Source organism: Panthera leo (genome assembly GCF_018350215.1).
Source record: "Panthera leo isolate Ple1 chromosome Y unlocalized genomic scaffold, P.leo_Ple1_pat1.1 chrY_random_Un_scaffold_81, whole genome shotgun sequence".
Lineage (NCBI taxonomy): Eukaryota > Metazoa > Chordata > Mammalia > Carnivora > Felidae > Panthera > Panthera leo.
Window position 1 is genome coordinate 279,326 of NW_024962235.1, and position 24,314 is coordinate 303,639.

A 24,314-nucleotide genomic window follows, 5' to 3' on the forward strand; every position below is an offset into this window, starting at 1 on the left:
CTTCTGTTTTTGGTGTGTGTGTGTGTGTGTGTGTGTGTGTGTGTGTGTGTGTGTGTGTATGGGGACCTGAGGAGGGACGATGAGGAAGGGACCTGAGTGTGACTGTCCTGCCGCTGCCCGGGTGATTCTGTGTGTGCAGGAGAGGTGCAGTACTGGGGTGGGGCCGGTGTTGCCATGTGCACAGAGGCCTGCCTTCTTGGGCAGGAAGAGCCTGGAAGGAGGAGGAGGAAGAGACAGACCTGTTATTTGGAGGTTTATTGTATAGGCCAGAGCCGAAAGGCAGGGAAGGGGATTGCACAGTGGGACCAAATTGGTCCATTGGGTCGTGGTACAGTGTGGCCAGGACTCGGGGGGTTTCATCCAGGACCCTTGCTCCCAGAGGGGTGTTGTGTCCTTGGTGAGATAGAATCCAGTCAGCAAAGCCTCCAGTCAGGATCAGAGCTAAGACCACATGTCCCCGGACAACTCAGGAGCAGGCAGCCTTCTCATAGTCGACCCCATGGCCCAGTGGAGGATGTCCGACCTGTCCTACAAGGAACTGGGGACGACTGTACGGATGCATCAGGTCCCATGCAGTAACCTAGGCCTGACCTTATCCGCCTAGGGGGTGATCGAAGCGCCTTGGGGTCCCAGGCCTGGCATATGTGTCGGTGAGCTTCCTCCTGGATGGCGCTGCCGACACAAGGCTGGCTGGTCAGGGGTCGCGTGTGAGGCCCGTTGGGTCCCGGCCTCTAGGTCCGATACTGCTGTAGGTGTTGTTGAAAAGACAGAGCACGATATGACCATCCCTTGGGTGTCGCTGCACCGGGGATCCCGTCGCTGCTCCCAGGTTCCCACTACCGAGTCTCCCCGGGAGGCCTGGGAGGTTGCCAGGCTCCTTTTGCAGGGACACAAAGGCTTGTGAGAGCCCATCCGCAGGGTCCGGTGCTCATTGCGGATGACTTGGGGGCAGTGCGAGATCTATTGCTCCCGTCCTTAGAGGAGATTGTGGTAGTCTTAAGGGACAAAGATGTGCCTGGAGAATAGAAGGATGTCCAGAGGAAGCATTGGAGGAGGAAGAGGACGAGGAGGAGTAGGAGGATGAGGAGGAGTTGGAGGAAGAGGATTGGGAGGAGTTAGAGCTGGAAGAGAAGGGTGAATGATTGGGTGCAGGAGAGGGAACAAGTGGAGGAGGAGGATGTCCAGGATGAGGAGGAGCGCGAGCCAAAGGAGCAGGAGCAGCTGGGGGAGGATGTTGAGGAGGACGAGAGCAGAGGGAAGAGGGTGGGGAGAAAAGATAGAGCCAGGGTTCCAGAGCATGAGTAGAAGTGTAGGAGCAGAAGGAGGAAGAGCCCGAGGAGGAAGAGGTGGAGGGAGAGGAGGAGCAGGAGGAGTTGGAGGAAGAGGATTGGGTGGGGTTAGAAGAAGAGGAGGAGGAGAAGGAGCAGTGAATGACTGGGTGCAGGAGAAGGACAAATGGAAGAGGATGATGTCCAGCACCAGGAAGAGGAGGATTACGGGCCAGAGGAGCAGGAGCAGCTGGAGGACGGAGTCGACTAGGACGAGAGCAGAGGGAAGAAGAGGTGAAAGGTCAGAGGTAGGGCAGGAAGGGCAGTAGCAGGAGAGGACGTGGAGAAGGAGGAAGAGTTGGAGGAGGAGGAAGAGGTGAAGGACGAGGAGGATCAGATGGAGGAAGAGGACTGGGAGGAGTTACAGGAGGAGGAAGACGAGTGAATGATCGGGTGCAGGCGAGGGAAGAAGTGGAGGAGGAGGAAGTCCAGGACGAGCAAGAGGAGGAGCACGAGTCGAAGAGCAGTAGTAGCTGGGGAGGAAATTGAGGAGGACGTGAGCAGAGGGAAGAAGAGGAGGAGGAGGAAAGGTAGAGCCAGGGCTGGAAGAGCAGTAGCTGCAGAGGGGGAGCAGAAGGATGAAGAGGCCCGAGGCTAAGACTTCCAATACTGTGTTGAATAACAGTGGAGGCGGTGGACATTCCTGTCTCGTTCGTGACTTGAGCTGAGAGCTTTTGCTCCTTGAGATGATATTCACGTTGGGTCGTTCATACATGGCTTTATGATCTCGATGTGTGCTCCTTCTATCCCTACTTTCTTGAGGGGTTTTACCAGGAAAGGATGCTGTATTTTGTCCATCACTCTGTCTGCATCGATTGAGAGGATCCTGTGGTTCTCGTCCTTTCTTTTATTGATGTGAGGAATCACGTTAATTGTTTTGCAGATGTTGAACCAGCCCTGCGTCCCAGGTACAAATCCCACTGGGTCGTGGTGAATGACATTTTCATGTATTGTTGGATCCGAGTGTCTAATATCTTGTTGAGGAGTTTTGCATCCATGTGCATCAGGGAAATTGGCCTATAGTTCTCCTTTTCAGTGGGGTCTCTTTCCGGTTTTGGAATCAAGGTAACGCTGGCTTCATAGAAAGAGTTTGCAAGTTTTCCTTCCATTTCTATTGTGAGAACAGCTTCAAGAGAATAAGTGTTAACTCTTCCTTAAATGTTTGCTGGCACTCCCCTGGAAAGCCATCTGGCCCTGCAGTCTTCTTCCTTCGGCAGGTTTTTGATTACTAATTTGATTTCTTTACTGGTGATGGGTCTGTTCAAATTTTCCTTTTCTTCCTCTCTCAGCTTTGGTAGTGTATATATTTCTAGGAATTTGTCCATTTCTTCCAGATTGCCCATTGTATTGGCAAATAATTGCTCCTAATATTCTCTTCTTATTGTTTGCCTTTCTGCTGTGTTGGTTGTGATGTCTCCTCTTTCATTCTTGCGTTTCTTTATTTGGGCCCTTTCCTTTTTCTTTTTCATCAAACTGATGACTGGCTTATCAATTTTGTTAATTCCTTCAAAGAAGCAGCTTCTGGGCTCATTGATCTGTTCTCCTATTTTGGTTTGTTTCTTTGTTTGTTTGTTTGAGGTTGTTTTTGTTTTTGTTTTGTTTGATTTTTGGTTTCAATAGCATTAATTTCCGTTAATCATTGTTATTTTCTGTCTCCTGAATGTTTTGGGTTTCGTATGGTGTTCTTTTTACAGCCTCTTAAGGCGTAAGGTGAGGTTGTGTCTCTGAGATCTTTCTTTCTTCTTTAGGAAGACCTGACTTGCTAGATAGGTCCTCTTATAACCGACCCTGGTGCGTCCCAGAGGTTTTGGGTTGTGGTGTTATCACTGACTTCCATATACATTTTCATTGACTTCCGTATACTTTTTATATTCTCTTTCAACCCTTGCTTAGCCCATTCAATCTTTAGTAGGATGTTCTTCAGTCTCCCAGTATTTGTTACCTTTCCAAATTGTTTCTTGTAGTTGATTTCGAGTCTCTTAGTGTTGTGGTCTGAAAATATGCACGGTGTGACCTCGATCTCTTTGAACTTCCTTAGGGATGACTGTTTTCCCCAGCATATGATCTATAGAGGAGAATATTCCATGAGCACCGGAGAAGAATGTATATTCTGCTGCTTTATTATGAAATGTTCTGAACATATCTGTGAAGCCCATCTTGTCCAGTGTGTCATTCAAAGCCCCTGTTTGCTTGTTGATTTTTCGTTTACATGATCTGTCTATTGCAGTGAGTGAGTGCATAGAAGTCTCCTCCTATGATGGCATTACTAAGAATGAGGTTCCTTATGTTTGCGTTTAATTGGTTTGTATATTTGGTTGCTCTCAAATACACCACATAAATGTATCCATTTGCTAGGTCTTCTTGGTGGATAGACCCCTGAATTATGACATCATGCCCTTGTGTATCACTTGACACAGTCTTAAATTAAACTCTAGATTGTCTGATAGAAGTATGGCTACTTTGGCTTTGTTTTGTTGACGGGTAGCATGACAGATGATTCTCCATCCCCTTCTTTTCACTCTGAAGTTGTTTTCACATCTAAAGTGGGTCTCTGGTAAACAGCATATCGATGGAACTTGTTTTCTCATCCATTCTGTTCCCCTATGTTTTTTGATTGGAGCATTCAGTCCACTGACGTTTAAAGTAGTACTGAAAGACACGATTTTATGGCCATTATCTTGTTTGAAGAGTTGGAGGAAAACATATCTATATATCTTTATATCTGTATCTACGTCTCCATCTCCATCTATATGTATATGTGTATGTGTATGTATATGTATATGTATATGTATATGTATATGTATGTCTATGTATATGTATTGTATTAACTGTATCTATATATCTATATCTATATCGATATGTATATGTCTATATACATCTATATATATAATTCTATATCTATTTGTATATATAAATATAATTATAAAGATAGATAGATAGATAGATAGATAGATAGATAGATAGATAGATAGATAGATATCCATTTCCCTCTGAGTGTCCCCCCTTAAAATTGCATGCAGGTGTGATTTAGCGGTCACAAACTCCTTTAAATTTTGTGTATCTGGGAACCTTTTTCCTCTGTTTCTATTTTGAATGACGGCCTTGCTGGATAAAGAATTCTTCACTGTGGATGTTTCTAATTCAGCACTTTGAACGTATCCTACCACTCCTTTCAGGCCTGCCAAGTTTCTCTGGATAGGTCTGCTGCAAACCTGATCTGTCTTCTCTTGTAGTTTAGGGACTTGTTTCCCTTGCTGCCTTCATGATTCTCTTTGCCTGAGTACTTTGTGAGTTTGGATATGATATGCCTTGCTGAGGGTCAGTTTTTGTTGAATCTGATGGGGTCCTCGGTGCTTCCTGGATTTTGATGGTGTGTCTTTCCCCAGGTTAGCAAAACTTCCCACTATGATTTGCTCACATAACCTTTCTACCCCTTTTTCTCTCTCTTCCTCTTCGGGACCCCTATGATTCTGATGTTGTTTTTCGTTCTGCATGAGTCACTGATTTCTCCAATTCTTCAATCGTGCTCTTTTCCTTAATCTCCCTCGATTTTGCTGCTTCCATAGTCTCCATAAGTTGGTCCTCTGAATCGCTGATTCTCTGTTCTGTCTCATCCATCCTTGACACCGCTGCATCCATCCGTCATTGCAGCTCAGTTATATCATTTTTAATTTCATTCTGGCCAGTTTTTACTGCATTTTTTCTCTGCACAAAGGGACTCTAATCTACATTGGACTGCAGCTAGTATTCTCATAATCGTGCTTCTAAATGCTGCTTCAGACATCTTGCTTGTGTCTGTGTTGGTTGAATCCCTGGCTCTCGTTTCTTCAGGCTCTTTCTTTCTGGGTGAATTCCTTCCCTTTGTCATTTTGAATGGAGAAAGGGAACTCATGAGGTAGAAAATTCAATGAAATATTCAAATTATAAAATGTTAAAAGTAAAAACTTAAAAACACACATGTGAATAATGGAATGAATGATGCTAGATTCTAGGCATGTTTCACCTGGGTGTTGAAAGTGGTTTTGACACAGGAGAGAAAAAAACGTGGGAGTGGAGAAAAATTTAGAAAATACTAATAAAAAATATTAAAAAGGGAAATGTTGTGAGAATTTGAAAAATCAATACACTGAAGTAGACTAAAAGGAGAAGATGGGAGTAAAATAGAATCTGTGAATATAGACACAAAAGGAAAGAATAATGTAGAAGAGTATTAAAGAAAGTTAGTAAAATTTCCACCTGCCCAGTCTCCTTCGCCTCTCCGCGCACAAAAGCACCTCCCTTCCCATGCCTCCTCGCTCTCCAAGTTCACTTCTGCATGCCACGTACCTGCTGAATTCGGTGGTTCAGGATATGCAGATTGCTGTGCTAATCCTCCAGTCAGTTTCCTGGGTGGGTAGGATGGTTTAGTGTTGGTCTGGCTGTATCTCATGCACGCGAGACACTTAAGAAGCTTCCATGCTGTCTGCCATCCGGGCTCCTCCCCAAAGAGGTGAGATCTGTAGCACCAGTTCTCCGATATGAGACATCCCACAGGAAAGTTGTGGTCGGTGACAAAGCGGAAAAGGGCATGTACCAAACAGGGAGGTCACCCTGGAGGGGGAGGCAGAGAACCTGCTCCAGACCTGGGAGGGGAGGCAGGGGCTCAAATGCTGGAGCCACGCCCACTGCCCTCCAGCTGATTGTTCCTGAACAGCAGCCAACTGTCTGGGTCTGGCCTGGAGCGCCTTCACCCCAAGGACCCATGGTCAAAAAGTTCACTGCCTCTGCCTCTGCCTCTCCCCCACCTCCACCGCAGCCACAGCCACTTCAGTGTCTGAAGGGCCACGGGGCCGTGGGCGTGCTTCCCAAATGCTGGTGGGCTCCAGAAGGAGGCAGCAGGCATTTAAAAACCTTGGGCCTTGACACTCCACCTGCTGGGCCTAGTCTGGAGCCTCATGCCTCAAGTTCCCACTCCTTCTGCTCTATGGCCCTAGCCTGAGGATGGGCTAGGGCCCCAAAGCAAGGGAGTCCTGTTCCGGAAAACGCTGAGATTCCTGACAATACCGGGCCTCCATTCTGCTGGAAGAGGGCGTTCGAGAGTCCAGGAATCGTGGCAACACCCCTGTCTCAGTCCCAGACAATTTCACTCATTCATACGCACTCACACGCACACGCACGGGCACGGGCACACACACACACACACACTCCCCCTCTGTGGCTGTCTCTAGTGGTGACTTACTCTCCTTCTTCGGCCTCCTTCCATGTCCCTCTGGCCTCTGTCTGTCTCTGAGTCCCTGTGATCATTTTCTTGAGGGAACGCTTCCTCCCTCCCGCACCTCCATCTCTCTTTCTCTGTCTCTGTGCTGTCCTTGCACAGTATCAGTGCATCTGGGTTTCCGTGAGCTGTGCGTGTCCATATGGACGGAGTAGGCTGCTGATGGCACAGGGCTGCAGGGGAACACACAAAGGAACGCACAAGTACCAGGGGTCAGAGCACATCCAGACCTCCTAAGCCGTGACTGCCTCCAGGCAGCCCACACAAGCTGGGTATACATGTGAACTGAGAAAGGTCAGTCCCTTGGCCCTTGCCCTGTAGGTTGCAGCCAGCTGGGAGGTACTGAAACCCAAGGGACTGCCCAGTGTTGAGAGGGTCTGAAGAAAGGGCAGGAGCCGAGGAGGCAGGGAACCTAGTCGTAGCTGGTGTTTCTCCACATGCCATGTTCCGGTGCCATTGGTACTGGAAGGTTGGTATCAGTTGTGGCTCTCTTTCCTTGGCATCTCAATGCAAGCTTCCGTGACCCAATGGAGGTCCTGAATCTGCCCTAGTTTTCAGCCAGGTTGGGCCCCAGGACAAATGCACGTGCTGCGTGAGGGGGGAAAGCAAGTGTGAGTCGTGAGGAGGAGCTAGCCTCGTGAGTGGGATGTGGCAGAGGGCATGAGTGAGTGCACAGGTCCACTAGAGTGTGTCTGTGAATGTATTGTGGCTGGCGCCTGTGAGTACTTTTGCCTGAGACCTAGCGTTTGTGCTGGCAGCGTGCACGTGTCTGTGTCCACGTGCCGCGTGGCCGTGCATCTTTGTGCCTGAGTGAGTGTGTGTAGGCCATTGGCAAGCGAAGGAAAGAGACTGGGGGCTTTCCTGACTTGGTGAGTAAGGGGGGGCTCCAGTGCCAAAGTGCAGCGAGTGCAATCCCTTCGCGCCTGGGATCGACACGGAGCTAGCTGATCACCTTTCATGACGGGAGGAAAGCCCGGACTTTGCCTGGGTCCGCTCGTCCTGTGTTGCCTTGGCCAGGGGCAAGTTGGGGTTGGGCCACCCATGGCGCAGTGGAGGAGGACCAAAGTTCCCTGCAAGGAAGTGGGCGTTAGTGGAGGGAGGCAGCAGAGAGCATGAGTAAGTCTGGCCCTGCTCCTGGAGCGGCCTAGGGGATCATCGCAAGGCCTTGTGGTCCCAGCCAGGGTATGTGTCTCGGTGAACATCCTCCTGGATGACCCTGCAGAGACAGGCCTGGCTGGTCTAGAGTCCCTTGCGAAGTTGGGGCCCGGCCCCTGGACCCCAATACTGTGGTAGGTGTTGTTCAAACTGAAAGGCATTGCCTGCTTGTCCCAGACGGTCCCTGCACCTGGGACCCAGATTTGCTCCCACGTTCCTGCCGCGGGGTCTCCCGGCGATGCGTGGGAGTTTGACAGGCCCCATTTCTCTGGAGGGAGTGAGTTGCATAGGTCAGGTGCACCAGGGTCTGGGCCTGCTTTCCTGTCTTGCCCACCCGCTACGTCCTCTGCTGAGGGCAGCTTGAGGGCTCACCACTGGACCTGTTCCTCTCCCTTTCTGGGTAAGAGTTTGCCTCTCTGTCGGTCACACTGGCCACCCCCTCTCAGCCCCCTACCACCTGTTCAGCCTCCCCCCATCCACCTGCGTTTCTATGCATTGCTGTCACCTGAAGCGGTGGTGTGCTGCCTCATATATCACAGCCACCCTGGAGCATTTCTGTACCCCGTTCGTATCCTGACATAGCCCAGCGAGTCTGGAGGAACCTCTTCTGTGTCACGGAAGCAACATGTTGGCCAGAGGGCCCGGCACACGAATTTGGAAATCCTAGAATCCCCCGCCTGCCTGGCAGCCTCCTGGTCCCATAAAGAGGTAGGGGAACACTGCATTCCACCAAAGGGAAAAGGCAATGCATGAGTGTGGTGCCTGGCCAGGCAATGCATCTCGAGCCTCCAATCCTGCAGTGGCTCTGTGTGGTGTGTGTGTGTGTAGCTTATGCTGTCTGGCATAGACCGGCAGGGAGTCCACATCACCACTGCCCTGACAGGGAGGGAGACCACATCATCGCCCTCACTGCACACCGTCTGCAGCTTATTGCTTTCCCAAAGTGGTCATGTGGCTTCATGTAGACCCTGGGGCGTGTCCCTCACTTGGGTCCCAACACTGCATCCCCCAACCCCCCGATACCTCTCGGAGACCCTTGAAAGCACGCTGCCTGTGGCACAGGGGGACAGTGTTTTGAGCCAGCGCCCACGCTCATGGCAGCCTGCCGCCTAAGTGAGTGGTAAAGGAAATGGGACCAGGATGAACAGACATACGGCCAACGAAGGCCTGGGGAGGGTCCCTGTGAGAAGATGGCCAAGCATTGTGGGAGGAAGGGGACCGCTGTCTGTGGGACAGACACAAGCTCCAGGAATCCCAGGGCCCACGGTCACGGGTCTTTCCTGTGCACTGCCACACACGGGAGCAATGGGCAGCCCATCATGAGAGGGGGGTGTGTGCTTGCCAGTGTGTCACTTTCCAGGCAACGGGGACAAACGGCAAGAGCGGCGCGCATGATACGCAGCCTCCCCTAGTGTGGCGTCCTCTCCACGTCACACACCTCTGGTCACCGACCTTCCCTAGCCGGTGCACTGCTAGACTGCTGTCATGACATACGTGTCTTCTGGGAGCAAGGATGGACGTAGAGAGTATGCAAAGGAGGCTGAGCAGATGGAAAACCGGGGTGCACAGACAGCAGGCGCACAGCTGACATGCGTCTCCCGGACAGCCAAGGTGATCCGCTGAGTGGATTTGTCGGACTAGGGGCACAATGAACAAAGGTGGCGGTGTAAATGGGCAAAGCGTGGAGGTCCCCCTTTTCCCGTGTGTGTAGATAGCCTCGTGCCCAGGCCGTACGGGACGCCGGGGGGGGGGGGGGGGGGGGGGGGGGGGGGGGGGGGAATGTGAAAGTCCCCTTTTCATTGACAGAGGCCAAACAGGGCACGCAGAGGGCTAAGTTGGAGGCCCCTGGAGGCGCCGCACTACCGAAGCCCGGGGCTCACTGTGTGCCGTTACACGCCCGCAGCAGATTCCCACCGCCCTGAAAGGTGGGGCCGCCGACGCCACGCCCACTGCCGTCCTCATGATTGGTCCTGGAGCCTGGCTGGGAGTCTGGGCGTGGTTTGCAACGCCCTCAGCTTCAGAGCCGCATGCGCACTTCTGTCACCACAAAGGCCTCTGCGGCAGCATCACCACAGCGACAGCCACCGCCGTGGCTTCCTGGGTACAGCGCCTGTGCGCATGCGCCCCCTGGGCCCTTGGTCCACGGCAGAAGGCGGGAGGGCGTTGTCAGCCATTGTCGTCAGGGCTCCACTGACTGGGTCTGGTGAGGGAGGCCCGTGCTTTCACCTCCTGCCGCTTCGTTTGAATCTGCCCCACCTGCGGTCCTGGGCCAGCTCCACATGGCGAAGGATGTAGTGTCTGGAAAATGTGGCAGTGCCCCGTAAACTGCGGTCGCGTTCGTCATGGAAGGCGGTAGTCAAGAGACCCGGGCTCGAGGGCATACAGTATTCCTGGACGCGACTGAGGCGCCACACGACGATGGTGTCGGGGCCAGAATGCCCCGAAGTGCACAAGAATATCCGGTCCGACGTGAGACAGAGGTGTCCGGCCGAAGGGAGGATTTGAAGCTGCTGGTGGACAACATAATATCGGTGGCGGAGCTGTTGGGCCTGGTGGAGGAGGGAGTTGAGGCGGCGGCCACAGAAATACACGTTCTTGCAGATGAGAAGGATGACCAGAGGAAGCATGAGGAAGACGAGGGACAGGCGGGGGAGCAGGATAATTATGTAGAGGAGGGACAGGAGGAGGAAGAGGAGGTGGAGGATAAGGACCAAGAAGAGGGGGAGGAGGAGGAGCGGGAGGAGGACGAGGAGGAATGGGAGGAGGAGGAGGAGGAGGAATGGGAGGAGGACGACGACGAGGATGAGGATGAGGATGAGGAAGATGATTTTCAAGAGGAGGAGGAGTGGGAGGAGGATGACGATGAGGATGAGGATGAGGATGTGGAAGATGATTTTCATGAGGAGGAGGAGGACGAGGAGGAGCAGGATCATAAGAGAAGTAGGAGGAGGAGAAGTAGGAGGAGGAACAGGAACAGAAGGATTAGGAGTAAGAGGAGAAGGAGGGGGAAGAAGGTCAAAAGCCGACGATCAGGGGGAGGAGGAGCAGGGGCAGGACCAGCAGCAGGAGGAGCAGGAGGCCTTACAAAAGGAGCAGAAAGAGAAGGGGGAGGATCAGGAGCAGAGAGATTAGGAGGAGGATGGGGAAGAGTTAAGGGAAGTTGCGGAGCAGGAAGCGGGGGAGCAGGGGCAACAGGATTTACAAGAAGAGCTGCAGGAGGAAGAGGCAAAGCTGGGAAAGGAGGAGAAGGAAGAGATGGAGCTGGGGCACGAAGAGCAGGAGCTGAGGAGCAGGAGAAGGAGGAACCAAAGTGGAAGGAGCAAGGTGGCTGGTGCCTGGGGAACGCACAGGAGCTGCACGTGAAGCAGGAGGAAGAGACGCAGATGAGTGCAAGCCTACATCCTTTCCTGTCCTTGCTCGAGGCTCTTCAGACGGAGGTGCAGCCCTTGAATACACATGCCAGCCGGGAGGACTCTCAACTCAAACCCAGCATATGGCAGAGGCGGCAGCGTCATCTGCAGCAGAGAAGTGCCCTTATCCAGGGCATCCGTGGTTTCTGGGCCAAGGCTGTATCCTTCCTGCTGCTGGTGGAGGGTCCAGAGGGGGCTGGGCTTGCGCAAGAGGAAGGAAAGGGCGGTGCCATTTAGAGGAACCCAGGACAGGGACTGGAGCTAAGCCGCGCTCCAGTGGCCGGGAACGTGCAAACGTGATCCCATCCGGTGGTCCTGGCTCTGCAATGAGTGTGGCAGGAGGGCAGTGCCGGGGTGGGGGAGGCATGTGTGCTTTACGTCGCACCTGGCACGGAAACAGCGCTGGGAGAGTGGGGAGTGGCGGTGGAGGTCCAGGCCAGGTCGGGGAAATGACCGAGGGCTTCTTCCCACACAAAGCCGCGTGGGGGCACGTTTCTGGGTCCCGCTAAGCATCTTGCTGCGGGGAAGGCGATGTGAATGCCCACTGGTCGGCGCGAGACCGGATGTGTGCTGTCTGGCTGTGTGGAAGTAAGCGTCCTCAGTGTCCTCACGAGCACACAAAGCTAGGCGTGGTTGCGGGCGTCTGGGCATGCACAGCCTCCTGTGCGTGTCTAGCAGAGCCCTGCGCGATCCGGAGACCCCGTGGGCCTGGACGCAGCCTGTGGGGAGGGCTTGAGACCCTGGGGGAGGACGCCTGGAGGCTGTCCACACTGGTTCTCTGGTTCGAGCTCTCTCACGCCCAGCACCTGAAGGCTCTTTGACCTGCGGCAGTTTGTGAACCACCCTCAGATGTCAGCCCTGATTAGTAAGCCCGATGAAAGCATGCTTCGCCACATGACCAATTTGAAGGTCAGCCTGGGAGTGGGAGGTGGTGTGGGTGGCTGGCTGTGTGGGGAGGGGAGGTGGTGGGGAGAAGTGATGTGTTCCTTCCTCAGGGGAGGGCGGGTCTCCTGGAACAAGATTTCACATTTCTGCCCCACTGTACCACGGCAGGTGGAGGAACACAAGTTTCCCAGGGAATGCCGGAAGATCCTGCTGTTTTTTGGCAAGAACTCCTACTTCCAGAATGAAGTCGTTACGAAGGAGTATGTCCTAGGCCTTGATGGTAAGTGTCCACTGACTGCATGGGCGGCAGTGGGTGGAGGGTTGAATGCGATAAGTTCTCTGGCGCCTTCTCACATACTCGTCTTCCTGCAGGGTATAGGGCGTCTCATTCCAGTCCCATCCAGTGGTACCCAAGGTACAGACAGGAGGCCTACAGACGCAGGCATGACAACAGCAGCCTCAACTTCTTCAACTGGTTCTCTGACCACAGCTTTGCCGGCTCTAGCAGGATTGCTGAGGTGGGGCCCTGTAACAAGGAAGGGAGGTGATTTTCATGGGTTCCCCCACTGCGTGGGATAGCTACCTGAGGCCTGGCCTGTCTCCCCTACCAGATAATCATAGAGGATCTTTGGCCCAACCCCCTGCCGTATTTCAAGATGAAGGAGGCCCCAGGAGAGAGAACTGAGAGGGAAAGAGGTGAGCAGCCAAGGGTGTGGGCACGGAAATGTGTGCCGTGGGGTCCAGGGCACAATTCTCTTCTGCATGGAGGCACCGAGACTCACAGCGGCACAGGAGGTGACCCCAGGTCAAAAGGGCATCAGCCTGAGACAGGGAGTCTTAAGAAGTAACGTGTCAAAGAGGCTTTGCCCCTTTGGGGAGCCTGAAGGTGGGAAGGGGGCTAGACAAAAAGAATGAGCAAAGCGGGACAACCAAAGCTGGCTCATCACATAGCACGGTGACAACTGTCATTCCCGGACCATGAACCCCACCCTCAGGCCTCCTACCACCATCCCACATGTTGTCTGGCTTCTGGATCCCCTTGTCAGCTTTGGCACAGCTTATCACACCCTCCCATCCTACTTTCCGTTTGGAAACATTCAAGCAACCTTACTCAGGGCCAAGATAAGACTCTCACCTGTCCTGTGTGTGTGTGTGTGTGTGTGTGTGTGTGTGTGTGTGTGTGTGTGTGTGTCTGTCTGTGTGTACCCATATATCCCAGGGATATGCACGATCTTGAGAAGAGTATGAAGGAGCGTCGCACTTCATCGACCCCAGTGGAAACCCTTCCGATGCTCACCGATGGTCCACAAGATTCTCCTGGCCATGAAATAAGGACAAGGGTGGTGGTGACACGTGGCGCAGGGCGGGGGTCCAATACATTTGAAGAAATATAGAATGGGAGATAAACAGCATGAAGTGTTTGTGTGTGTCTTCCTCTCAGGTTCGCTCTGGGGCGTGTCCATGTATACATGCGGCTGTCCAGAGGTGTAAGTGTTCTGTGCCTGCACATTGGAGTTCCAAGGAAGGGCGGGACGTAGGACATTGTCCGTAGGGATGGGTCACACATTGGGATTGCATGTGAGGTCAGTAAGATTGAAGCAATGGGGACTTGAGTGAGGGAGGCCAGGGCACAAACCTGAGAGAAAGGCCAGTGCCCAGGTTCATAGCTTTCCTGTGAAAATGAGGAAATTCAAGGAAACGGAGAGGCCAGCACAGGCCAGGGATGTCCAATATTCAGGGTTTGGGCATGTCCATGATGGTGCCCCCAGAATCCCGCATGGGGACACCCTCAGTCATGTTGACTGAACCGCCACACAGGGAGGAATTCCCAGGGTTGATTACCCTCTGGTTTTCAGACGTCTACCAATGCAGACTGTCTTGTGGACAAGGTCAGGATCTCAGGACCAGCCACACATATTTGAGGGATTGTGAGCAGGTTGTAAGATTGGTGTCCAGGGGAAGGAACCGAGGGACCAGAGGCAGAGTGGGTGGGTAAGACCGATGAAGTTCTGCTTCAGGCAGAGTTGACAGGGACAACATACACACTGCAGAGAAAACAGCCCACTACAGTCTCACGCAACTCCAAAATCACAGCCAACTTTTCTGGTTCCACTTCCTGAAGCTGAGCCTCCCAAACACCGCTTCACTTATTCTCTCTCTCTCACACACACACACACACACACACACACACACACACACACACACACACACACGACTCCTGAAGGAGTCCTAGTGCTGATGCCCTTGTGTGAACTTTGCTGTTTCTGAAAAGACCTCTGGTTACGAATGGGTGGCCCAGATTGCAAGCCAACAGAGGGGAGGGTCGCGGGGAGGTGGGGCTCTTCAAGGGCACGAACACGCCAACCTCTCCCGTGTGCCCTCTGCCCTCTCATCATCAGCCGTGATGAGTCGGGTGATGCTCTTCCTCTGTGTCCACAGGCTTAAGCCGTGTGTCCAACACGCCATGTGAGACTTGTGAGAAGACTCCCAAGTGCAAACACCAGCAGGCGCTCAGGGAGGTCGCCTCGTCCCAGGCAGCCTGTGTTCCTTTGCCTGAGTGCCAGGACAAAGGCTGCCTCAGCCACATAGGGAACGATGGACTTGTGAGGCCTTAGCATTCTGTGCAGAGGTCCCCGGCAGGCCTGGAGCTTAGAAAGGACTGGGACGAGCCTCACCTGCGAAGACGTGAGTGCTGGGATACTCCTTACACAGCAGATGGCTGCTTGCCAGAGATGTCTGTGCTAGGGATGGGGCAAAAGCTCCACCGTGCGAGCAGTGCAGTAGACAGAGTTCAGCCTTGTCCATCGCAGGCTCTTCTGTATCCCCAAGTAACACGGCCCCCAGCACAGCGTGCCTGACACTGACCTCCCGACACTAATATTCCTGTCTCCCAAGCTGCCCAAGCCCCCCAGGATCCCCACTGCACAGCTCTGCAGTACAAGAGCCTTCTCTGCAGTGGCTCTATTCCAGAGAAGGCGTGGGCAGTCCCAGTGCATGGAGGCCTCTTGCCCCTATCATATGCAGACAACATGGTCAGCGGGGTGTCAGCACGCTGTGGAGTTGAGGATCTGTGCGACCAAGCCTTACCTCTTCCAGGGCAGAGGCTGTCGCACTCTCTAGAAGGGAAGGCAGGCCTTTCTCTCGCTGCTGTCTGCACACTGGCTGGAGAGGCACGTCTTCTCAGCTGCTTGATGGGTAAATGTCAGGGTACCCTGGAAAAGCTCCCAGTGCTGACCCGAGTCTTTGGGTGTGAACATCCAAAGAAAGTATGGCCAGTGATTGTGCAGTGGGAATACGGCCTCAGTGGTCATGAGGCTGGGCCCTTTGGGGCATCTTCCTGCACAAGCAGGCCGTTACTTGATAGGTCTTGCCGAGCAGGAACACTTTACGGGACAGGTGAACACAGGGTCCCCCACATGTTAATATCTCCAGCCAATACCTCCTTCGGGGCCAGGGTGACGTTTCCGCCCGGCCTGTCCCAAACACAAGGTACGGACAAGGTGTGGGTGTGGAATGCACTCATGGCACCCAGAGCCAAACCCTCGAGTGTGGACACTTGAGGTCCGTGGGCAGAGGCCTCGGTGCTCTGTGTCCGAGGGATTACAGCCCTCATGCTGCACACCCGGCATCCCCGGGTGTCCTCCCGTATCCGCAGCTCTCCCCGGGGAGCCCTAGGGTCCAGGAGCTGCTAAACCCCCTGCACAACTGTATCTGCTGCCCAGCGGCCTCTTCCACCCCAACATCAGCGTGTGTGGGCTCCAGAGTGCTGTCCCTCGAGAGAGGACACCCTCAGCAATTCAGGAGCCTTCTGACTTCCATGTCTCTGAACCACACGTGTCTCATTGGCCTGTCGGGATCGTCACGTTGTTCTCTGTTCACAGGAAATGTCTCGCATTGCCTGTGCTCCTCTGTCTCCCTGAGTGAGCCCTGGCGTGTTTGTGTCTTTTCCTGGCTTTGCCTGTGCCGACACCTCTCTGGTGATGCCTCCTTGCCTGGCCTAAGTGGGCACAGCTGTACCCGTGTAACCGCCTTCGTCTCTGCACACCTGTGTGTTGGGTCAGCTGTGGCTCTGGTGGCCTGTCTTGTCTTTGGTGTATGCTTCTGCGCTTGAGTGTGCTTCCCTCTGCATTCAACCCCTTTCTTCCACTGACAGATCCAGTTGCTGTCCTGCTGTCAGGTGGAGGGGCTTCTGCGTGTTCTGTTCTATGTTCCAGGAGCCAGAAATCCTTCCGTGCCTGTAGGACCTTCGTCAGAGGATTGGCCATGCACTCACTGCCAGCCAGTCAATGTCCCCAAATGCAGCTGGCTTGCTGTGAGCATTCCGTCACACCTCTATTTTCTGTCCTTCTGTTTTCAAACCCTTTGCGCCCGAGGGGCTCAAACGTCACTGGCCTGCACATTGCAGATGCAGGCGTAAATTGTGAAAAGCGGACCGGCAACGTTTTCCCACTTACTCTTTTGCCACGTGGCATGTTCCTGGCTGGGAGAGACTTCCCCCTGCCAGTGTGTGTCTCGTTTCCGTGTGCCTCCTGTGTGTTCTGGTCCCTAATTTGTCCATTACGTCCTACCTGGGAGTCTGATTCATGTTTGCAGGAACGAGGCTGACACCTTTGACTGCTGGGTTCTGAGCTCAGCTTAGTCCACCAGGACTAGTGCGTGCCTGAGGGACACAACGGGCAGTGACGGATGTGCCCGTATCCTTCACGTGCAAGCGCTCCGTCCAGCCACCTTCACCGGGACATTTCTCAGCGACCCCTCTTTGTTTGTGGTGAGAGCACTTGCCTCTGAGAAATCTGACGAGGCGGTGAAGCATTGCTTACGGCTGCCCTGTGCAAGTTAGATCTCCAGAACTCATGCACATGGCATGACTGCATCTTCACACCCGAGCCCCGACACCTCCTCATCGCACCCTCCCCTGATTAGCACCACTCTACTCTCTGGTGGACTGCATGCCTTTAACTCCTTTAGTCTCCTCAGGAAGCCATCAGGCAGGGCTCACCACCACTGTGCTTCTGTCAGGGGCTGGCTTCTTTCAGTGAGCCCAGTGCTTTCTGCACTGATGCTCAATGCACCCGCAGAAGGGTGAGCCACACTAAGCCCGGCGGCAAACCCTTTGGCCCTACATTTCCCACATGTGTGCCTGGTGGCAGAGGTGCACAAGGAGCCCGCCTGCATGCGTCTCCCAGGTCCTCCACAGGGTACAAAGTACCGCCTCAGGAGGCTGATCCGCATCACATGGGCATAGCTCTGCTTGCACGTGTTAGCCTTTCGTATCATACAGGCAGCCCAGACTTAGAAATCCTGCTACCTGCTTACAACTATCCAGCCCTCGTGCCTCTGCAGACGCTCTGTGTCTGTACAGACATTTGAGTCACGGTCTCGTGACCTTCCAATACAGCTTGATGGTCTGTCCTTAGCTTACAGCCTGGGATGCGGTTCTCACTCATTGTCCTCCCCTCGGGTGCGAGTTTCCTCCATCACTGTGGTGGAAGGTAACCTTTATCACCATACGTTGGCTTGAAATTACTGGGCGGATCACCTGTCTGCGTCCGGGGATCCGAAGGAGACCTTGGCTCTTTTGCTCACGGTCCACCCTTTCTCTGTGATGAGTCGCTTTGGATGAGAAGCTTGCCAGAGGCGAGGGGGCCTCAGAGTTGAGCACATTTCCTGGGCATCTGTGAGAACTTCGTTGGTTCCACTCGGAAAGCATTGACATTCATGGATGTGCAGCCTCTGCTTTTGCTTGAATTTGCCGAGCTTTGGGACGTGATTTCTTCCCGCACGTGCTGTGCCTAAACCTCTGCTGTGTCTTTCCGGCAGTCCCGTTTCCTGTCTCCTGCTGGTAAGTGCAGGGCTTCCAGCAGCCCTGTGGGGAACGGGTCCTTGTTTTCTTCCCTGCGGTGCCCTCTTCCTCACCCCGAATGACCTCATTGCAGCTTCCTTCTAGTTCAGCGATCGTTTCAGACTGCCCTTAAGGTCCAGGTGGGAGCGGTGCCTTTTGTGCTGAGGGCTGACCACTGTACAGCATTCGTCTCTGTGCAAATTGCACAGGTGAATTTCACCAGGTGAAAGTGCACACTGCAGTTGCCCTGTCTTCAGAGTCAGCCCACCTGTCTCCGCCTCGGCTGCCCCTGCTCTCCTTCCTCCTACCCTCTCCTTACCTCCCCCTCCCTTGTCTTCTTCCTGTCCCTCCCTCCCACTTTCCTTCCAGCTCTCTTTGTCTTCGTCTCCCTCCTCTCCATCACTAATGCCTCCCCCTGTCTCCGCCTGTCTTCCTTGTAATAGGTGCCCCTCTGTCTCTTCTTGTCTTGCTCCTCCTCCCTGTCTCTCCCGCCAATCTCCCCGGACTCTCCCTCTCCAGGCCGGTCTTCCCCTCCACTCGTCCTTCCTTCATCTGCTCTGCTTGCACGTGTCTCTCTCTCTCCCTCTATAGCTCTGTCTCTCTGTGTGTCTCTTTTTCGCTGTCTCTCTCAGTGGACCTTCTGTGTCTGGGTGCATGCTTCTTCAGAATTCTTGTTGGTGCCTGGGAAATGGGAAGGGAACTCGTCTGCTTTCGTGTGTACTAGTGAAAGCAGGCACAGGGCTTTCTCAGAGACAGACACAGACAAGTCTGCAATTCTCGGTGAAGGGCCCCTACGTGCCCTGCGTGGTTGGAGCCGTCCTCCTTTTAGTGGAAGGTTAGATTTCAGGACCGGAGCAAGCTGCTAAATCCTACTACCCCATCTCCCTGGCGCTCTGTACGGAGATCAGTAGGGCACCAGTGGCAGATGGTGCTCTGGGGGTTGTTCTTTGCTCTGCATTGCAGTGCAGTGAGGTCTACTGAGCTGTGTTCTTGCAAGGACATGGCGGTGGGGTGGGTCTAGGGTGGGTGTCACTGGTTCTGGGTGGGCACCCACCTTACCGCCGCCCTCAGCCTGACGGCCAAGGAGGAGATACCGTGCGGACGGCCATGTGGCCCCAGTAGGCGTGACACCAAGGACTTCTCCAGGCCTTGCCCCAGCTTCATGAAGAAGGGGCAAGGACGGAGCAGGGAGTGGCTCACGGCGTGGACATTCCTGTGCTGAATGCTCTGGTGCCCGCAGTGAGGCCTCTGGGGAAAGGGTGTACAAGCGACCACAGACTGTGTGATACCCGGGACCTCGCAAGTCAGGCCTGGAAGGTGACAGCGCTGAAGAGGACATGCAGCAAAACGGGGGTCACGCTGGCGGCTGGGCACTTGCTCCAGAGCCCGGACCGGCCGCTGGCGCGCGCTTGCTGGCGACCAGCACCCTGTCTTGCTGTCTTGCAACTGATTGCTCTGTGAACCTGGCTAGCGGGCCTGACCTGCCCTGGAACCACTTCTCTCCCAGGCCGCATGCGCACACTCTTCACTGCCTCTGTCTCGGCCCCTCCTCCACAGCAGCCACAGCCAATGCGGAGTCCTCAAATCCCAGAGGCTGTGCGCCTGCGCCCAACTTGGGCGGGCTGCAGCGAGAGGCAGCAGGGAGCTAACAGCCTTGAGGCCCAGGCTCCCTCCACCTGCTTCCACTTCCTTGTCCTTGTCCTGAGGCTGCCCTAGCTACACTGGGGCCGGGGCCGAGCGTCATGGCCAGCGTGTCGCGGTCCGGACAAAGCGGAGATTCCCGCCGACCCTGGGCCCTGATCGTCCCGGATGCGAAAGGTGGAGAGTCCCGACCCCGCGGGAATGCAGTGGCGCTGGAGGGCGTGGGCTGGCCGCAGTCCCCAGGTTCAGGGGCGGCAAGCGCCCATCCTGTGCAGGAAGCCCAGGCCGGGTGTGAGATACAGGTGGCAAGCCCAGCGGAGGAATTGGTGCTGATATTGGATGACGGAATGGTGGCGGCTGAGGTGGTGATCGGGGAGGAGGAAGAGGACGGCGAGGCGACCAAGGATGAGGTGGCTGGAGAGGAGAATTCTGAGGAAGCCAAGCCAGAAGCAGAGGACATGCACGAGGAGGAGGAGGAGGTGGAAGTTGAGAGACAGCAGCAGGAGGAGTTTCAGGAGCAAGAGGAGAAGCGCGAGGCAGATGCAGAGGCGGAGGAGGGGCCCCAGCTCTCACAGCCGCTGCAGCAGCAAGAGCCAGCGCTGCGTCCTGCCTCAGCCCAGGACCCGCTGGCAGCACTGGAGCGTCTTCAGCTGGAGATCAGCGCTGGGAATGCCCAGGATTCCAGGGCCTTATGGCGGCTGAAGCGCAGGATTCTTCGGAGGCAGATTTCTTACCTGGATCACAGAAGGGCCATCATCAAGCACATCCCTGGCTTCTGGGCCCAGGCGGTATCCTTCCTTGTGCTGGTGGGTGATGGCGGGGGCTGTTGTGCAGGAGGGCTGGGCACTGAGAGCAGGGTGCCTCAGGGCGATGGCCCCCAGAGAGGAGAGCTGGGGAATGGTCCCTGGCCCTGGGTTGGTGTGGTCTGGGATCCAGTGTAAGGCCTTGGACAGGGGCGGTTGTTGGGGATGGGGGGACTTGGTGACTGGGTCTGTTTCCTCTAGGTCTCCGCCAACGTTGGCCTGCAGGCTGGTCTCAAATATTACTTGCAGACACGAGCCATGTGTCCCCATGCTACCAGAGCTAGGGTAGCACAAAGCAGCCTTCACTCAGAGCAGATAAGGCAAGGAAACATTTCGCTGCAAAATGGGAGAGTTACGCAGGCCGCACACCCACCTTCACATTCACAGGCTGTGCACGTTTCCTAGCAGTTCCTTCAAAAGAGAGCATTTCAGACACACACTCATGACCTTTAGTGGAACCACGCCACGCCCCTTTGCCAGACAGTAGGACGACTGAGACCCACTCCGAATGGGGTACAAGCTGCCTCCTCAGACCCTGACACACACACACACACACACACACACACACACACACACACACACACACAGAGGATTCTCTCCTGGTATCTCCACCCCTGCTTCCCTCTCTGTCCTCAGGCTCCGGCTCGGTCCCACCCATGTCTTTCTCTCCGGACTGGCTGTGTCACTGTGTCTAATCCTTTTCCCTCCTCGGCCCTCCTCGGCCGTGCTTCTCGATCTCTTTCTCCCTCCCACACCCTCTGCTTGCAGCGTAAGTGTGCAGTCGGGTTCCTGTAAGCCATGTTATTCCATCTGGACTCAGGAGGCTGGTGACAACATAGGTCTTCACGGGAATATGCCAAGAAACCCAGCCGTGAGGAGGGGTCAGAGCACATGCCGACATCACAAGCTATGATGGGCTGCTGGCAGCCCACACAGGTCAGATATAGGAAGGAACTGTGAGGCGTGCAGGCAGTGGAGTCTCCCCCTGCTGTGTGCAGACAGCGTGGGAGGTACAGGAAGCCAACGGACTGCCCAGTGTCGATGGGGTCTGATGCATCTGCAGAGGCTGAGGAGTGTGGGGACTAGTGTTTCCTGGTCTTTCTGCACATGCCGTGATCTAGTCCCTTGCTCTTAGCCTGGGAGGGTTGGAGGGGGGCTGTGTCTGTTTCCACAGCATCTGAAGGCACAGCTCCTTGACACAGCACAGATTCTGAATCACCCCCAGTTGTCGGCCATGATCGGTGCCCAGGACAAAGACGTGCTCAGCTACGTGGTCGACTTGGAGGTGAGACCGGGGAGGCTGTGGCTGGGGGCCGTCCCGTCGGGTGTGGGATTTGGGCAGGAGAGGGTGGGGCAAAGGTGCTCACCCTCACAGCCAGGCAAGTAGCTCAGGACCCCGAGGGAGGACACTTGCCCCCTCCTGTCCCATTGCTCACGGCAGGTGGAAGAAGTGAGCCATCCCAAGTACCGCTGCAGAGTGATGTTTTTCTTTGGGGACAACCCGTACTTCTGGAACCCAGTGATCATTAAGGAGTATCAGCTGAGCTTTGCTGGTAGGGTGTGGGTCCCATGATGGTGCGGGGCAGGGGGATGAGGAGCATGAATCAGGGGCAGGAGGGAGGGGGAGGGGGAGGGGCAGGTGGGTGGGGAGGAGGCCATCAGCTTGCTCCTCAAATCCTCTCTTCCTGCAGGCTACAAGGCATCGCGTTCCACTCCAGTCCAGTGGTTCTGGGATTATGAACGTGGAGCTCCCAGTCGCAGGCATGACCCCACCAGGCTTAACTTGTTGAACTGGCTGTGTGAGCACAGCTGCCCAGGGACAAACAGGATTGCCGAGGTGGGGCCCTTGAGGCCTTCGTCAGCAGTGGGGATGTGGGTGGCCCTGGGCCAGAGAGGTGAGTGGTCTATGCCCAATATGGCACCGGCCTGTGTCCCCTACCAGATCATCATCGAGGACCTGTGGCCCAATCCCCTGCAGTACTTCCTGATGGAGGAAGGGACCAGAAGACAGTGACCTGACATGCGCATGTGTCGGTGAGAACCCCAGTATACGGTGTGTTGACCTGCGTGTTGTATGGGCAAGGGAACGTGGGCCACACATTGGCTTGGAAATGGAAGGTCCGCCAAGACAGGGACACAGGTAGCATGGGGAGAGGGTGGGAGGATGACAGGGAACCTGCAGAGACTCAGCTGCAAACACACAGAGGGTCGAAGCCTGCAAACCAAATGCAGTTGTGCTGTGGGCTGGGGCTTTGGAGAGCAACTCGGGAGGAGCAGTGCTTCACCACAAATGCTCCCCGTGGATGTCCGCCCTGTCCCGGGCTTCCCCCTGCTCCTTCAGTCTGGATTTGCCTGCCAGTCTTTGGGTCAGGAGCTGCCGTGTCCCCAGGCGCCACTGTGGTGAGAATCTCGCACTTCCTTCCATGTGCCCCACCACGCCATGTCCTCCCACAACCCGACAGCCATTCTTAGAACTGGTCCAAGGCCATTGGGGGCTGGAAATGAATCCCTGGGTGAGAAAGCAAGGGGGATCGCAAAAGGGCGAGGCACAAGAGTGACACCATCTGGGATGTATTTGCAAATATCCCGTATCATTCTTGGTGTCTGTTGCGTGGGGGTGCGTGTGTGTGCGTGTACGCAAATGTGTCTGCGTGTGCCCACATGCGTCAGGGGCTCTGCATCTGTGTGGGCGTGAATGGCGCAGAGCTTCTATCTTTGCCCATGCAGAAACAATGGAGGACGCCACCAGTGCTGGAAGAGATGGGTGGATGAGTCTCCTGTCTTCTACGTGCCCCGGAGAGAATTGAGGAAGAGATAACGTGTGGCAGCCTTGAAGAGTTTCCACGATGTTTATGTGGACACATACAGGAAGCTAAAAACCCTTCTGGTTTTGGTGTGTGTGTGTGTGTGTGTGTGTGTGTGTGTGTGTATGGGGACCTGAGGAGGGACGATGAGGAAGGGACCTGAGTGTGACTGTCCTGCCGCTGCCCGGGTGATTCTGTGTGTGCAGGAGAGGTGCAGTACTGGGGTGGGGCCGGTGTTGCCATGTGCACAGAGGCCTGCCTTCTTGGGCAGGAAGAGCCTGGAAGGAGGAGGAGGAAGAGACAGACCTGTTATTTGGAGATTTATTGTATAGGCCAGAGCCGAAAGGCAGGGAAGGGGATTGCACAGTGGGACCAAATTGGTCCATTGGGTCGTGGTACAGTGTGGCCAGGACTCGGGGGGTTTCATCCAGGACCCTTGCTCCCAGAGGGGTGTTGTGTCCTTGGTGAGATAGAATCCAGTCAGCAAAGCCTCCAGTCAGGATCAGAGCTAAGACCACATGTCCCCGGACAACTCAGGAGCAGGCAGCCTTCTCATAGTCGATGCCAGTATACCTTGCTGCTGCCTCCCACACCCGGGGCTCCTTTGACCCCGAGCCCTGTCCTCAGACAGTGGCTCAGGATGGGAGATGTGTGAGGGGGAGGGGCAGGTGTGGGTTGTGGGCAGCAGCGAGGCTTATGAGTGGGAATTCATGGAGAGAGTACGCACGAGGGCAGAGATCCAGCGTGAGTTCGTGCGAGTGTGTGTGGGCGTCTGTGGCAAACTGGGCCTGAGATCCGTGGTGGTGCCGGCAGTGTGAGCGTGCATATGTTCGTGCGATTGCGTAGCCGTGTGTCTCTGTGTGTGCAGGAGTGGGTGGTTAGGCCACTGGAGAGACAAGGAGAGACACAGCGGTCTGTGTGAATGAGGTGCTTATGTGGGACGGTCAGGTGCCAGAATACAAGAGTGCAGTCCCTTCCCTCCTGAGTCCTGATGGTAATCGCTGGGATGGGTGCAGTCGTTGCTGTGCCAGGGGGCTCAAGTCAGGATGCAAAAGGGAGATTGGTGCAAGGTCAAGAGGGGGGCCGAGGGGAGGAAAGCCTGTGTCCAGTGGCCAGTGGACCACTTGTGAGTAAGTGTGCTTGTGTGTGTGTTAGTGTGTGTCTATGTGGGAGTGAGTGTGTGTGTGTGTGT

General features: G+C 54.9%; 2 protein-coding genes across 2 annotated transcripts; both read left to right on the top strand.

Annotated features, from left to right (window-relative positions):
- The first annotated feature begins 10,079 nt into the window (after positions 1-10,079).
- On the top strand, positions 10,080-13,444 carry LOC122212862 (testis-specific Y-encoded protein 1-like). The gene is made up of 8 exons (XM_042926840.1): positions 10,080-10,433; positions 10,644-10,677; positions 10,810-11,306; positions 11,979-12,056; positions 12,201-12,312; positions 12,405-12,550; positions 12,644-12,728; positions 13,252-13,444. Exons 1-8 carry the CDS (start codon positions 10,080-10,082, stop codon positions 13,278-13,280), a joined length of 1,335 nt encoding a protein of 444 aa, XP_042782774.1. The 3' UTR covers positions 13,281-13,444.
- Positions 13,445-19,478: 6,034 nt separating this feature from the next.
- LOC122212849 (testis-specific Y-encoded protein 1-like) lies at positions 19,479-23,199 on the top strand. The gene is made up of 6 exons (XM_042926827.1): positions 19,479-20,303; positions 21,526-21,603; positions 21,760-21,871; positions 22,010-22,155; positions 22,261-22,352; positions 23,046-23,199. Exons 1-5 carry the CDS (start codon positions 19,617-19,619, stop codon positions 22,330-22,332), a joined length of 1,095 nt encoding a protein of 364 aa, XP_042782761.1. The 5' UTR covers positions 19,479-19,616; the 3' UTR covers positions 22,333-22,352; positions 23,046-23,199.
- The last annotated feature ends 1,115 nt before the right edge of the window (positions 23,200-24,314 follow it).

Excerpts from the sequence above, each read along its gene's own strand:
- LOC122212849 (XM_042926827.1), top strand. The coding sequence starts at position 19,617 with ATGGCCAGCGTGTCGCGGTCCGGACAAAGCGGAGATTCCCGCCGACCC. Across the intron at positions 20,304-21,525 it reads CTGGCTTCTGGGCCCAGGCG|ATTCTGAATCACCCCCAGTT; the intron begins GTATCCTTCCTT and ends GACACAGCACAG. Across the intron at positions 22,156-22,260 it reads GGACAAACAGGATTGCCGAG|ATCATCATCGAGGACCTGTG; the intron begins GTGGGGCCCTTG and ends GTCCCCTACCAG.
- LOC122212862 (XM_042926840.1), top strand. The coding sequence starts at position 10,080 with ATGGAAGGCGGTAGTCAAGAGACCCGGGCTCGAGGGCATACAGTATTC. Across the intron at positions 10,678-10,809 it reads GGAGCAGGATCATAAGAGAA|CAGGAGGCCTTACAAAAGGA; the intron begins GTAGGAGGAGGA and ends CAGCAGGAGGAG. Across the intron at positions 12,729-13,251 it reads GAGAACTGAGAGGGAAAGAG|GGATATGCACGATCTTGAGA; the intron begins GTGAGCAGCCAA and ends CATATATCCCAG.